At 38.4% G+C, this 13,756-nt stretch overlaps 1 protein-coding gene across 1 annotated transcript in view; it reads right to left on the minus strand.

Moving 5' to 3' along the window:
* The window catches only part of CEP162 (centrosomal protein 162), a 96,982-nt gene that overhangs the window by 36,533 nt on the left and 46,693 nt on the right, over positions 1 to 13,756 (minus strand). Inside the window, exons 10-15 of the mRNA XM_018556627.1 lie at positions 12,518 to 12,593; positions 12,176 to 12,434; positions 8,421 to 8,679; positions 7,277 to 7,401; positions 4,518 to 4,769; positions 2,628 to 2,762 (exon numbers count right to left, since the gene is read on the minus strand). Of these exons, the coding sequence (XP_018412129.1) occupies positions 2,628 to 2,762; positions 4,518 to 4,769; positions 7,277 to 7,401; positions 8,421 to 8,679; positions 12,176 to 12,434; positions 12,518 to 12,593 (1,106 nt within the window). The remainder of the gene's footprint in view (positions 1 to 2,627; positions 2,763 to 4,517; positions 4,770 to 7,276; positions 7,402 to 8,420; positions 8,680 to 12,175; positions 12,435 to 12,517; positions 12,594 to 13,756) is intronic.

Genomic DNA, 13,756 nt, shown 5'->3' on the forward strand with positions numbered 1-13,756 from the left:
AATTAAATTTTTCACTAAATATTGGGGTTAAAAAAGGAGTTGCGCTAATATTGCGCAACATAAAAATTTTCAACTACCACCATTTTATTCTATAGGGTCTTGGCATTCAGAAAATATATAATGTTGGGGGGTTTTACGTCATTTTCAGGCCTAAAATGTGGAATATAACATGGGTGCAAAAATGGAAAAAAGGGCCTCAGTCATGAAGGGGTTAATTAATCGAACACAAACATTTTAATCATTACCAGCCCCATTATTATGAGATCTGTCTGTTAATGGAAGTGTGGTTAAATGTAGTTACTTTCATAAGAAAACATGGGTAAATGGAAAATACTCTGTAGCTTACATGTTCCTAGATAACTTTTTGTCACTTTTTGCACACCACAACTTTAGCAAAATCATGTGACATGATATCTGCGCTACAGAACACGTTAACCTGGTGTTCAGTTCAACATGGCTTACACGGGTTCTCAAAATGGCAGTGTGCATAGTTCCTGTCTGACTCGGCCTTTAGTGGAACACTCAAAAGTTAGCTCCCTGAAGCAGACCTTTAAAATCAAGTAGTTTCCAGAGATAAGCACTGATTAAAATACTGACCCAAAATAGGCTTTATCTAGAAAATCACTCAATGGACTCGGCTGCATAAATATTTTTTTGTTCTACATGAATTCCTTTGATGTCAATTGAAGATTTGCATTTATTGCGGTCACAGTTGCGGTCAATGCAAGGGCCTTTGAAACAAATGATCATTTTGGTTTATCAGTTTAGTGTTATTTGACTAGTGAAAAATGATGAGCTAGAAATAAAAAAATATACAATACATTGCTATACAGTAGGTGTATATACACTATAATATATAATTTTGTAATTTCACCAAACTACACTTATTCCAATGTTACGTGCTTTCTCCCTCACTGCAATATATTTATGTGTATTCATTACAAAAGATTAGAAAAATTATGTAATTTGTTATGCACACATTTTCCCAAAAGGTGGCCAACCCCTTTACACTTTCTCAAATCTATGCAATAATAATAAACAAATATTATCCATTATGATGTTATCTCTAGGTCTTGTGTAATTGCTCTCATTAAGGCAAAAGTATCTATTTATATTTGCACTGTGAAAACAAACAGCATTACCATCAAAAAGACATTAACCCTGCTAGCGTTACATTTCCCCCAGGAAAAAAAATGCAAAAGCTGGGATCTTGTTCAATAAACAATGACAGGCATGACTTTAGCTCTGAAAATTACTTAAAACCCCAACACAAACAGTTGTAATCAAAATTATTCAACCCTCATTGCAAATCAGGTTTATTGGCAAAATGTATAACATTTCAGTTGCTTGCAATGAAACAATCAAACAAAAGCAATTGAAAAAGGTCAACATGTTTCAAGCGGTTTCCCCAAATTCAACTGAAAATTCATTTTTAATGACTTCTGCAGTCTAAAAATTAAAATCAACCCCCTGAATAGAATGCCTCACAAGAGCACACATCTGCGAAACTGGTGTCTCCTGCACACCTGATGCATCTAATCAAGTGCTTCATCAGTTGCACTAGGTGTGCTTGAGCTAGAACACATGAAATACCTGAACTGGCTAGGGGTTTGTTGAGTGTCACATTTGACTGCATGTTAGAAATATTGCACATGTTGACCATGCATTGTACTATTATCATTCAGAAATCATACGCGAACGCTCTTTCTTTCGAGTGAGGATTGAGGTGCAGTGCGTACTTAACGCAGGTTTCCATGCCAGAAGTCCAAGACGTATAGCACTACTGGCCCAAAAGCACAATAAAAGTTGGTTCCAATATGCTCAAAATCATATAAATAAGCCACAGAAGTTTCGGGATTCTATTCTGTGGAGCGATGAAACAAAACTGGAACTTTTGAAATGGATCAGCGGTATGTCTGGAGGAAGAAGAATGAAGCATACGCTGAAAAGAAACCTGCAATGTAAGGAAGGCAAAATGGATTCATTGAAGTATCAAGGAAATCCTTGAAGAAAATGTCATGCTGCCTGTGAGGAAGCTAAAGCTTGGCCGTCATAGGACACATAGGTCAACAGTACAATGTTCCAAAGCATACCTCAAATTTCACCAAGGTTTGGTGGATTCTACAGTGGCCATTACAGTCACCTGACTGATTTTCCTGAACTGGAGGCTATTGCTCATGAGGAATGGGGTAAGATTCCTTAGGAATGCTGTCAGAAGCTGGTGTCTGGCTATGCATCTCGTCATGACAGCAAATGGGTGCCCTAGAAAGTACTAAAGATGCTTCACGTGAAGGGGGTGAATAACTTTGGGAATGCAGAGGTCATTAAAAGTTGCATTTTCAGTTGAATTTGGGGAAACCACTTAAAACATTTTTTCTGTTAATCGACTTCAATTTTTTTTAAAAAATCTGGCTTGGTAAGTGAGAAGTATCCAGTATCACAAGCAACATCACAAAATGCAGTACATATTTGCAATATAGCAATTACATCCTGGTAGAAAAGTAACCCCCTCATATGCTTCAATGCTTATGTATTTGTAATCCTGGCTGGAGTGTACCGTCTTCTATTATATACTGACTTCACGGTTTGTCATATCAATAATGCACCGGTATGATTTAAAACCATACTTGCTGATATCCTTTAAGAAGTGTCTCCTGTTCCTCTATTTCCTGTCTTATAGGCTGCAGTTTCTCCTCTGTTGCAGGATTATTTTTATCACCCAACAGATTCCTCTTCCTAAATTTCTCTTCTTCAGCATGTAGCTAAAAAAAAACACAGTTAAAAATAAATACAACACCACTTTTAAGCATCTGTCATTTGTGTTGTACCACAAAAGAAACTTAGCATATGTTAGTAAAATAATGTTTACTCCAGCAAAACATAGCAAGTTATCATTTACAGAGAACTGGACAACACATTCGTTACATGAATCTACTATAGGAAAATAGACTATGAACAAATTTTAAAGCAGATTGAAGCTCAAAGAATCAGCAAATCAGACAAATGTCTAAGCGAATGCTATTCCTGCAAAGTGCTGAGAGTGTCCTCTTCTCTGCATCAATATCTACATAGTACTTGAACTGCATCCAGGCTTGTTGTGGTTTTTTTTTTATGCTAAATTGTCTCAGTATGTCTTCTATCGATAGATCTCTATCTATCTATCTACATACAATAAACACATTGTATGAACACCTTGAAGGAAAAAAAACAGTTGCTGCAGAGGGTACATCACAGATCACATCTCTTCAGCTTTTTCCGGGTGTAGGGTCTCCCCTCTCCTGTCTGTCCTTTGAGTGAGTACTGGCACCCGACAGATCCCAGAATTGTAGATTGAGGTGCATATGCGCAGTTCAGTGTACATTGTACACAGGAATGCATGGTGGGAGGTAAGAAGCCTTTATTGCAGAAGAGACCTAGTAAGGCTCCTCTGCAAAAAAAAAATACCTTCCTGCTCACAATGTTTTTTATTTTAGAGTCTTTAGGAAGTAGGTATAGTTTAAAGTAGACTTTTCAACCAAAATCTGTCTAATCTCCTTTGTGTGTCACCCTAACACACTTTCAGAAAAGCTGTGTATTGGTAATCCAAACCTCATACATACATACATACATACATACATACATACATACATACATACATACATACAAAATGTGCATTTACAATAAGAATCTCACTAAATGTTGATAATACATTTCCAAGGGGTAGCCTTCTCAGAAAGCACCGCCGATGTCAGAAGGCCTGGTAGGTGGAAAGCTAATAAATATGTGCTTTTTAAAATAAATGCTGCAGTGTTTTGAGAATTGCACAGCTTTGCTGAAAGGGGCTTTGTGTGACACAGAAAGGAGATTTGTCAAATCTCAAATCTAATGTGAAAGGTCCATTAGGGCGCATTCACACCCAGCGCATTGAGCCGTGTTAATCAATGTAGGCTTAATACAAGGACACAGCAAATGCTATGGCTGTCTATGCGCCCAGTTCACACCGAAGTATTGTGATGGTGTGTGCTGGAAAAATGTTACACATGCTGCACTTTTTTGTAGAGCACTTAAACACATTACAATGAGTGTCGCGTTTAGAAGTTAGTTATATGATAAAAACTCTACACACAGCAACACAAATTTAAAACGCTATGTCCATCCCTTCTACGATGTTTCAAAAACGTTTGGAAAAAATGGCTGGAATTCTACTTTAGAGAAAATGTGTTCGGAGAGAAAAAAAGTAATAAAAAAAAAATGGTCTTCCACTGTTGACTTCCTTATGAAAATGTTACTTGTCTAGCTGTCCTGCTGATCCAATTGCTTTAACACCTTCTGAGTGAATGGCTTAGAACAAGTATAAACAGGGGTGTTTGCAATCAATTGCTGGATGCCGGTTTCAGGTCACGGACTTAAAAAATATAAGGCAGACAGCTGGAAACTAGTATTTTTAGAAGCAGGACAGAGATTACATCAATCATATTTTTCTCAGTTCAGACTTCCTTTAAGAGCTTTTCCAGTATTACATTATAACTAGACAATACCTTTGCTTCAAGTTTATAATTTTCCTGCTTCAGCTGTTTGATTTCCTCCTCATACTTTGCCTTCATGCCATGTGTCTCTAGTTTAAATTCCTCCTCTTTTCGCGAAAAGTCTTGCCCGCGTTCGGCATTTAATTTCTCTTCTACATTCTGAAGCCTCTGAAGTACAGTCAGGTCTCTTCCAATCAAATTAGAATAATGCATGGCAGACTCGTTTTCTGAGGTGATTTCATATGAGCTAACAGGCCTACTGATCTGTGAATTAACCAAATGTTACACAGAGTAAACATTCACACATCCTTCTTCAGGGCTTTGTTTAACAGTTTACTAACATGCATTTATAAATTGTTACCTGGTTCATGCTACCTTTAGGGGTAATCCTAGCTAAAATGTGCACCATGAAACTATAATGCAATAAATAGCTGTGGGTGTATGTGGCTTGAGCTTATAAGCAACACTTTTGTCTTGTGTTGTGTGTCATCTTTAATAATGACCTCAAAGAAAGTGATGGGAAAATATTGGGGCGTGTCAGTAAATATGAAGAAATGCTGCTAATGTATGCCACATTACAGTGTTGCCATTAATCACAAGAAGAGACATTTATGTAAGCAATATGTGTTGTGTCAGAGTTGTATTGCTATTGTGTGAGTCCCATTGCACTCCTGACTGTAAATAACCCAAAGTGGTGGGTGATAACGTTGGTGCCGTGTTTACAGGCAATGAAGATCAGGAAAAAATACCGGGACTCCAATAATGATGCAAGCACATCTTTTACTGATGCATGTTCCCAAAGCTTTGTGATCATGTGAACATGCATTAATAAAAGACATGCTTGCATCACTACTGGGAGTCTCGGTGACTTTTCCCGATCTTCAGAGCTGTATTGCTGTCCCCCAGAAAATGGTATCAAGTCAACCATGTATGTCTAAAAGGTGCCCATACACCTATTGATTTTCGTTCGGAAATCTTCCACGAATGGTCTTTCGAACGATAATCGATCAGTTGATGGGACACCAACATTTTAAATTCTGGTACTCCTGGCCGAATTTCCTCGATCGGTCAGGCTGGAAATTTGTTTTCGAATCGTACGAAAAAATCGACTGATTAGTGGCAAGAACACTGCACATGCGCAAACGAAAATCCGTTCTCTCGATCGTCGAAAATTCAGTGAGTTCGTTTTGCTAAAAAACTATTATGGAAATCGACATTGGTCTGTGCACAATGAGCTATTTGAGCTAGAAACGAAAGAGTGTTTTTGGCAGCAACGAAAATTTCCGATCGAAAATCTATAGGTGTATGGCCAACTTTAGACTACAAAGTGCTGATACAGAAACCTGTTAACTGAAAAAATTCAGCAAAAGTGGAGCTCGTTTTCAATGCTACCAGTCAGATACAATCATTAGTTTTCTACGATAATGAAACAGAAGATCTGTTAAGGTTGGTGGAGCAATGACTCCACTTTGATACCACTTCTTGATATTAAAAGGAAATGTGTTACTTTTGTTTTTACATCTAAAGAGATCACCTTGTTGTAAACAGATTTATGTGAACCAGTGTATTTTCACACACTTAACGTAGCACAGCACAACAGTTTGCGTATGTGTGTTGTACTTCTTTTTATATGGCACACCAACTAACATACACAACACGCCTGTGCTACAGTGCATTGCAGCGCACAGTGTAAAAAAATCATGCCCCTGTGTGGAGGCCCATTATAAATTAATGGGTTGTGGTAATGCATCACTCTGCAAGGCAATATAAAGTAAACAGGTCCTCAAAAGTTGTTAACATAGAGACATATAAATTGCACTGAGCTACTCAAAGCTCCTTCTAGTGGCCATTCTATTAATCTATTTTAATATTTTAATACAATAAATATGGAGTGGAAAAGCAAGCTTGTAAAAATGTAAGTCATACGAGAATAAAAAAGGATTTTTAGGTAAATAAACTGCATTACTAAAATTATGCACTAAAAATATACTGAGGGGAATTTATCAAAACTGGAACAAACAGGATCTGGAGCAGTTGCCCATGGCAACCAATCAGCATCTCTCTTCAGTTTGCTCAGGTACGAATTGAAAATGAAAGAGAGAAGCTGATTGGCTGCAGTGCAAGTCTGCTCCACATTTTGTCTGCTCCGGTTTTGATAAATTCCCTTCACAATATTTTTCTTTTAAACCATTATAAACAACTTCGAGTTCATAACAGTACAACAAAGAAATGTTGATACATGTATGTATTTTGTTAAACTATCTTGTTACTGAAACAATTAGCTTATGCTCCAGGCACATTTAAAACCACCGTTAAATCCAGATGTGTAAAATTATGATAAAATATATTAGATTTGTTTTCATATTCGCCTCCTGCAATTCCCTGCAGAGTAGTACTCGAGACAAGACTAGACAGGGAAGCACATCTTTTTTTTTTTTTTTAGCCAAATAGGGCTCAAATGGTTTTTTTAAAATATGGTCAGTTTAAACCCACGAACATGGATTACAGAGCACAGGAATGACCTCCACGGTGCACTACTTCGCTTTCATTGTCCTGTTACAGGCTGGTATTGTTACTGGACCAGGCTGTTTTCAATGACTGTGGTTCAGTCTGTAGGGAGATTCAAGACCTGGCTGTGCTGCCCCGATCACAAGACTGTATGAACATTGCTAGCGATCCTTTGGCAGGTAAAACAGCTAAAATATACATTTTTAACTATGGATTTATTGCCTTGCCTTGGAGTCTACCTATTATTATTTGTGCAGATTTACCCCTTGAGAGTCCGAATGCCCTTGAGTAGTGCTCTGGTCAAGCATCTGTGCATTACTTGTTCTTGAGTCCTCTGGAAAACCAACATCTTCTGCAAACCTTATAGTTCTCGTATCGGATAATAGGTCTAAAATAGCATCAAAACACATGGAAAAAATAATCACTACTTGAAATTAGATTTTTAAAAGGAACTCTGTAAATAAATTCATTTTGTATTGAGCTGAGACATCTATATTTGTTTGGGGCTTTCCTACTTAAAAAAAAAACAAACATTTTTGATATAGTTCTGCTTTAGATTTTGCTAAAGGGATGGGGGAAGGTTTAGGACCTCTGTCATAAGAAATCTAAAGACTGGAGGAGTTTCATGGGCTACGATTGGCTGCCACTGAGATCATCTGTCTCGGAGTCTATCCTACTGACTGTGTGACTGGAAGCTGTCACTGTAAAGAAAGCCACTCACACTCCAGCTCAAATTCAGACTATATATCAGTGCATCCCTACAAAATAGTAAACTAAACATGAGATTGTAGTCCATCATGGGAGCAAGCTTGGAGTGGTGGCTACTTTACAACACACACAGCGACCATGAGGAACAAAAGTAGCCACCCTCCAGAAGGAAGCACAGTGTCAGCACCAATTCAGAGATGATTTGAGGATCTACAGCTGAGTGATACACAAATAAGATACATTTGTGTTAACAGTTAAGGTTAAAAGGTACTTGAATGTTTTTTAAAGGTTGAACTCCTGAGTTTAGTGTCTCTAAGTTATAAATAGCCAAATGTATTTATGTTTTTAATTTTAGACAGTTTAGAGAAAGGTTAAAACCCCTCTTGGGTTAGCAGTCTTCCGCTAGAAAGATTTCTCTTTACTTACTGTCTTGGAAACCCCAGTTAGAGGAGATCCCCCAGGTGAGGAGAATTCCCATCCTAGACAGTTGTTGCCAGAATATGTGCCCCCATTGGAAAATATGTCCCCTGTGAGGACAAAGACTGCAATAAAAGAAAAAAACTTGGCAAATACCCTAACCCTTCTCTACTCTATATGAAATGAAAAAGGAACGTTCTGCCTTTACATGTACTTATTACAACATTTGGGAAAGAAAACAGTATGGTTAAAATAAAAGCAAAAGTTACAACCCGACAATACCTCTTTGCTGCTTCCTAATAGGCGACTTCTCCTTTTTATGCCAAACGTATGTCTTAGACTGAAAAGATTCAGGAGCAGAGGATGGTTTTGTTGCAGTGCTGGTCTTTCCATAACCAGAGCTTTTTACAAAGGCATATTGGGCATTTTGACCTTTCTTTAAAACAGACGTTGGACTCTTAACTGTTTTGTTTGAGTGTTTGTTATACAGCAGACCTGAAGTAGTCTTGTTTTGAACTGGATAATTTCCATAGTTTACAACCTATAAAATGAAAAAAAGAAGTAAAACAGTTACACTTTGATCACAATTACAATTACCTACAGAAAAAAAAAACAAAAAAAAACGCCCAAGTTAAGTTTTATATTACTAAAGCATACTAGGGCTGTACCTGTATCCTGAGGTCACCAAGTTGTAACAACCATTGTTTCAACAGTGATAGTCACATGACTGAAAATAACAATAGAAAATAGCATGCAATGTAGAGTAGTGTATTGAAGTGGATCTGGTCACTAAAGGGGGGATATTATTGTAAAATTATATGTAGTATGTAATGAGTGGTTGCTATTATAATAAGATTAGTTTGTTAAAAAGTGACATTAGTCCCAATTCCCTTGCCCCACAATGCTGATTTAAGGACTTACCTTAAATGATGCCTCTTGATCCGATCATTTTCTTCCTTCCACTTGTTTCTTGCAGACCCTCCAGCGCTGTTGCCGGTCTCTGATCCAGCGCAGACTCCTCGTGTCCGTCCAACGTGCACGCTCACGGCTGCGTGCATTGAGTTACACTAAGTCTCTCCTCTTCTCCCGCCAGTGACCTCTACTGTGCATGTGCCCGCACTCATCCTCCTGCACGGCTGTTCGGGGAAGCTGATTTCTACAGCCGAGAGCGGGCAGGGCGGAGAAAGGAGGTACGTTTTTACCTGTTTGGTAACTTTCTAATTTTTTTAAATGTTTTTGCATAAATCTACTGCTTGCTAGCAGTAGATATATGTAAAAAGAAAATAACACTTTAATACTACTTTAAGTTTAAAACTATGCCTGTAAAGGTTCTTATTCTTCCAGGCCATGGTATATGTAGTAGCAGTTTGTCACATTCAACTGGACTTCTGTAATGTTGAAGACGTTTCACAGCTTATCAAATTTACTTCAGTTCTAATGAGTGTCAGGAACAAGCCCTAGCATTATTAGCTACCTAGGTCATATTAATAAAAACACAAATTAAATGTGTTAAGGACATATGAGATCTGTCAAGGCAGATGTTGATTGTTTAGGGATAGGTGGGAAAGTTTGTGCAAGACACCCTATTCCATTTAAAATCCCATGGTGATAGGAAGGCTGCAACATGTGTAAATCCTTTGACTTGCATGGCTGTAGGTGTGAATTTGTTTTTAATCATATCTTCAGGGTAAAATTTTAAAATAGCATTAAATGTGGGTGACAGATGGTGCTGAAGGCCTCCATCCCTGTTCAGGGGTAGTTGTTCCACTTTCACATAAATGGACTCTTTCATACCTCATGTGAACCAGGTGTCTTCAGTCAAAAATGTGCACCTCAATGTCCTCTAAAGTATATAACCATTTCTTAAAATGTGGGAGGAAAGCTGATTCATGACCTGCAGAGTTCCCTTCCTATTTTGGGTTATCCGTTTGTTAAGCGGTTTTGTCTTCCAAATGTTCAGCTCTTTTCATTCCTCACTCCATACTGGTGATCCCACTGCACAGGCAGGTTTCTGTCTGTAGAAGTTATTATTGTACATGAAATAGGCAAGAGACAAAAAGGTCCACCAAGGTTGTGAAGTCTCATCTTATTTCAGAAGTTTTCTTACAGCTTCAACAGCCTCACACTTGCTATACAAGAAAAAATGGAAGTGACATCATAGGATGCCATTGTCTCTCCTGCTTTTAACTAGGGCTGTGGAAATTAAAGATTAATTTCTCGATTAATCGTGAAACTTTTTGATCGATTAAAATTATTTTGATTGCTAATGAAAACACTCACCTCTCCGCCGGCTTCCGGGAGTCCCGTCGGTGATCCGGTGATGTCACGGACATAGACGTCACTGGACTCCTCCCCCTTCCCCAAGTGGCTCCGTCGGCTAACGAAGGGAAGGGAGGAGGAGTCCGGTGATGTCGATGTCCGTGACGGCTAACGAAGGGAAGGGGGAGGAGTCCGGTGACGTTGATGTCTGTGACGTCACCGGACTCCTTCCCCCTACCCTTCGTTAGCTGACGGAGCCACTTGGGCCGGTGAGTACTTAGTTCTGCACGAGCGCCAGCAAAGGCATTGGCCTATACACATACAGCACAGCAATGAAGTAATAAAATGAACTAGGATCATGTCCTACTAACAGTAATGTGTGAGGCTTCAGTGGGGCAGACTTTCTAACTGCTTAAAAGCTCAGGACTTGTATACAGAGTGTTACAGTTGAGGGAACACTTAGAGAACTATGGGGTTAAGGCTTTTCCCCATAGTTCTCCTTAGGGTAACGGGAGGACACAAACTAACGTCCTCCCGTCATCCTATGCTCAGCATACCGCGGGCTAACGAAGGGAAGGGGGAGGAGTCCGGTGACGTCGATGTCCGTGATGTCACCGGACTCCTCCCCCCTTCGTTAGCCAACGGAGCCACTTGGCCGGTGAGTTTCCCCAAGAAACTTTCTGCACAAGCGCCAGCCAAAGCATTGGCCTATACACATACAGCACAGCAATGAAGTAATAAAATAAACTAGGATCACACTAATCCAGCACGCTATTATTCTGAGTTGCCCCACTCAAGCGGCGACCATATTGAGTGGGCACGTGAGATTAATAACATGCTGGATTAGTGTGATCCTAGTTCATTTTATTACTTCATTGCTGTGCTGTATGTGTATAGGCCAATGTAGTTGGATCTGTATGTGCGTTATAATTATTCGTAATTAATCGATTAAAAATGTTTTCGATTAATTGAACACGAAAATTGTAATCATTACCAGCCCTACTTTTAACATCAATCCATATGATCCGTGATCCACAAATTCTTTAGAATTCCGAATATGGTGTACTGTGTTCCCAACTAAGGGAGATAGAATAGTAGCCATGTAAATGGAAGGATTTACACATGTTGCAGACTTTCTGACACAATGAGATTGTAATAATAAGGTGTTTTTACACTTCCCTCCAGTCGATCAACTTCAACACACTCCATGGTGTGTGTATAATGGAAATAACATTTGGAAAATCCCTCTTTATTTATTGTAAATAAAAAATGCACAGAACTTAATATATTGCCTATAAACGGTTTGCCCACATATTTCACTTATTGTTTTGTGCATTATAAGAAAAGAACAGAAAAAAAAAACTACTGGATGCATTTTGCATACTTTATTTGTATCTATCAGATGAAAATCTACTTAAATGGTTTTGCAGAATCATTTCACCAATACTCACTTTGTCCTAAATGCCGTTATGTGTTATAAAATATTATTATATAACATAATTGGCATCATCGTAAAATGAAATGAATACACACTTAAACATAGGCCTGTGAACTTTCAGTAATAAATCTGCCAGATTTCCTTCTAGCAAGGCAATTAAAAGTGTTAGCTCCACCCGCAGGGCTCTCCACATACTGTACGTAATAGTATGGCATCCGGTGGGTGGTGTAAAAATGGAATTGATCTCAGTTCTTGAAAACAGAAAGTAAGCAACATTATAACACCTGTTGCAGAACATCAAATTACTCTTAAAATTAGTATTTAAGTAAAGTATTCTTACATGACCACTTCTTTCTCTTTGGTGCATAGTAAAACGTTCAGGTTGACCTGGTTCTTTGGAGGCTGCAAGCTGTTGCTGACTTTCACTGTTCTGAGTCACATTCTTATTATTGTCATGCTGAGGATCAAACTCAGGCACTGAAAAACTCTCTCTTAATTCTGATTTTCCACTGTGCCATTCCTGCAAATAGATTTTGTTTTCATTCTCTCCAAGTACACCCTTGAGATTTTTGCCCACTGATCCAGGCTCTTTGTTCTCACTTAAAAAAGAAAAATGAAAAATCACATTTTGACAAAGTAAAAGAAACACAATTTTTTTTGACAAACAGTATGTACCGGCTACCTTTGCTTTAAAGACTTCACATCAAAGCATTGGTCTCCCCGGAAAGGTTGCATCAGTTCATCCACTGTAGACATATCTAGTGAATAAAAAAAAGAATACAAAAAGGTAACAAATTGACTTCTTAAAAAATAACGGTATCTGTACATTTGTAAAACCAAATTACCATATTTCAAAGAATACTGCAAAATCTCTAAAAACAAGCAAACATTAAAACACTATCGATCGCATAAAAAATATAAAAGAATAAGAGTGATGAACACGCCACTCCACTAAAATGTAGTATAAAATGATGGAAATAAGCCAGAGCACACAGAATGAGAATCTGTACCCAAGAAACTTGTGACCTCCTGGCTGCTTCACCTCCCGCACAAATCTGGGGAAACCGTAAAAATCCCCATTAATGGACCCATCATTAAAATTAAAAACCCACATACATATCTTCATTACCAAACAAGAATATTTCTTTCCATGAATAAGACAAAAAAAAAAGTGCAGCTTCTGAGCTCACCAACATGACTTGAACACCAAGCAAGAAATCATATGGTCTCCAGCTCCCAGGATTATTGTGGACCCTCAATGTCATTAGATGCTACAATTTAGGGAGATAAATGGGGTTTTCTCTGTGGCAATTACAAACTTTGCAAAGAAAAAAAGTTTTTTTAAAAACTTCAAAGTTGACTTTCACCTTTAGGGTATCCTTTAATAAGCTCCCTCAACCCCGAGTGCAGCTCACCTGTGATAATACTTAACCCCCCAACCCCCGCCCCCCAAATCCAGCAATCTTTACTCCAATATGGTCCTGGCCAGCTTCTCTCTATACTGTACATGCGGGCTGTGGCTCCATTCATTTCCTACTGCTGTAGGGAGTCCGCCTATGAGGCTTACCCATAGGAATGAATGGGGTCGCTGGATTGGGGAAGATGATAAGTATTATCCGATGTGGGCTGCACTCAGGGTGCTTGTGGCTATTAAAGGAAAACTTTACTAGAGATGAAGTTGTCCTTTGAAACACAGATTAAAAAACAAAAAAACGTTTAACTTTTATTCAGCTAACAATCACAACATCTGCTAAAATGCCCTCCTACAGCCACAAATCAAGGTAGAAGTCAGGGGTCATAGAAGGAATAATAAAACAGTACAGAGAAAAAGTATTCCCCTTTAAAGGATAATCCATTGCAACACTGAAAAATCACAGTTATGAGGGCTCACAGTGCCATTCAGGCAACTCTGCTAGTTACC

The sequence above is a fragment of the Nanorana parkeri genome, unplaced genomic scaffold, assembly GCF_000935625.1.
Source record: "Nanorana parkeri isolate BGI_ZX_2015 unplaced genomic scaffold, ASM93562v1 scaffold244, whole genome shotgun sequence".
Lineage (NCBI taxonomy): Eukaryota > Metazoa > Chordata > Amphibia > Anura > Dicroglossidae > Nanorana > Nanorana parkeri.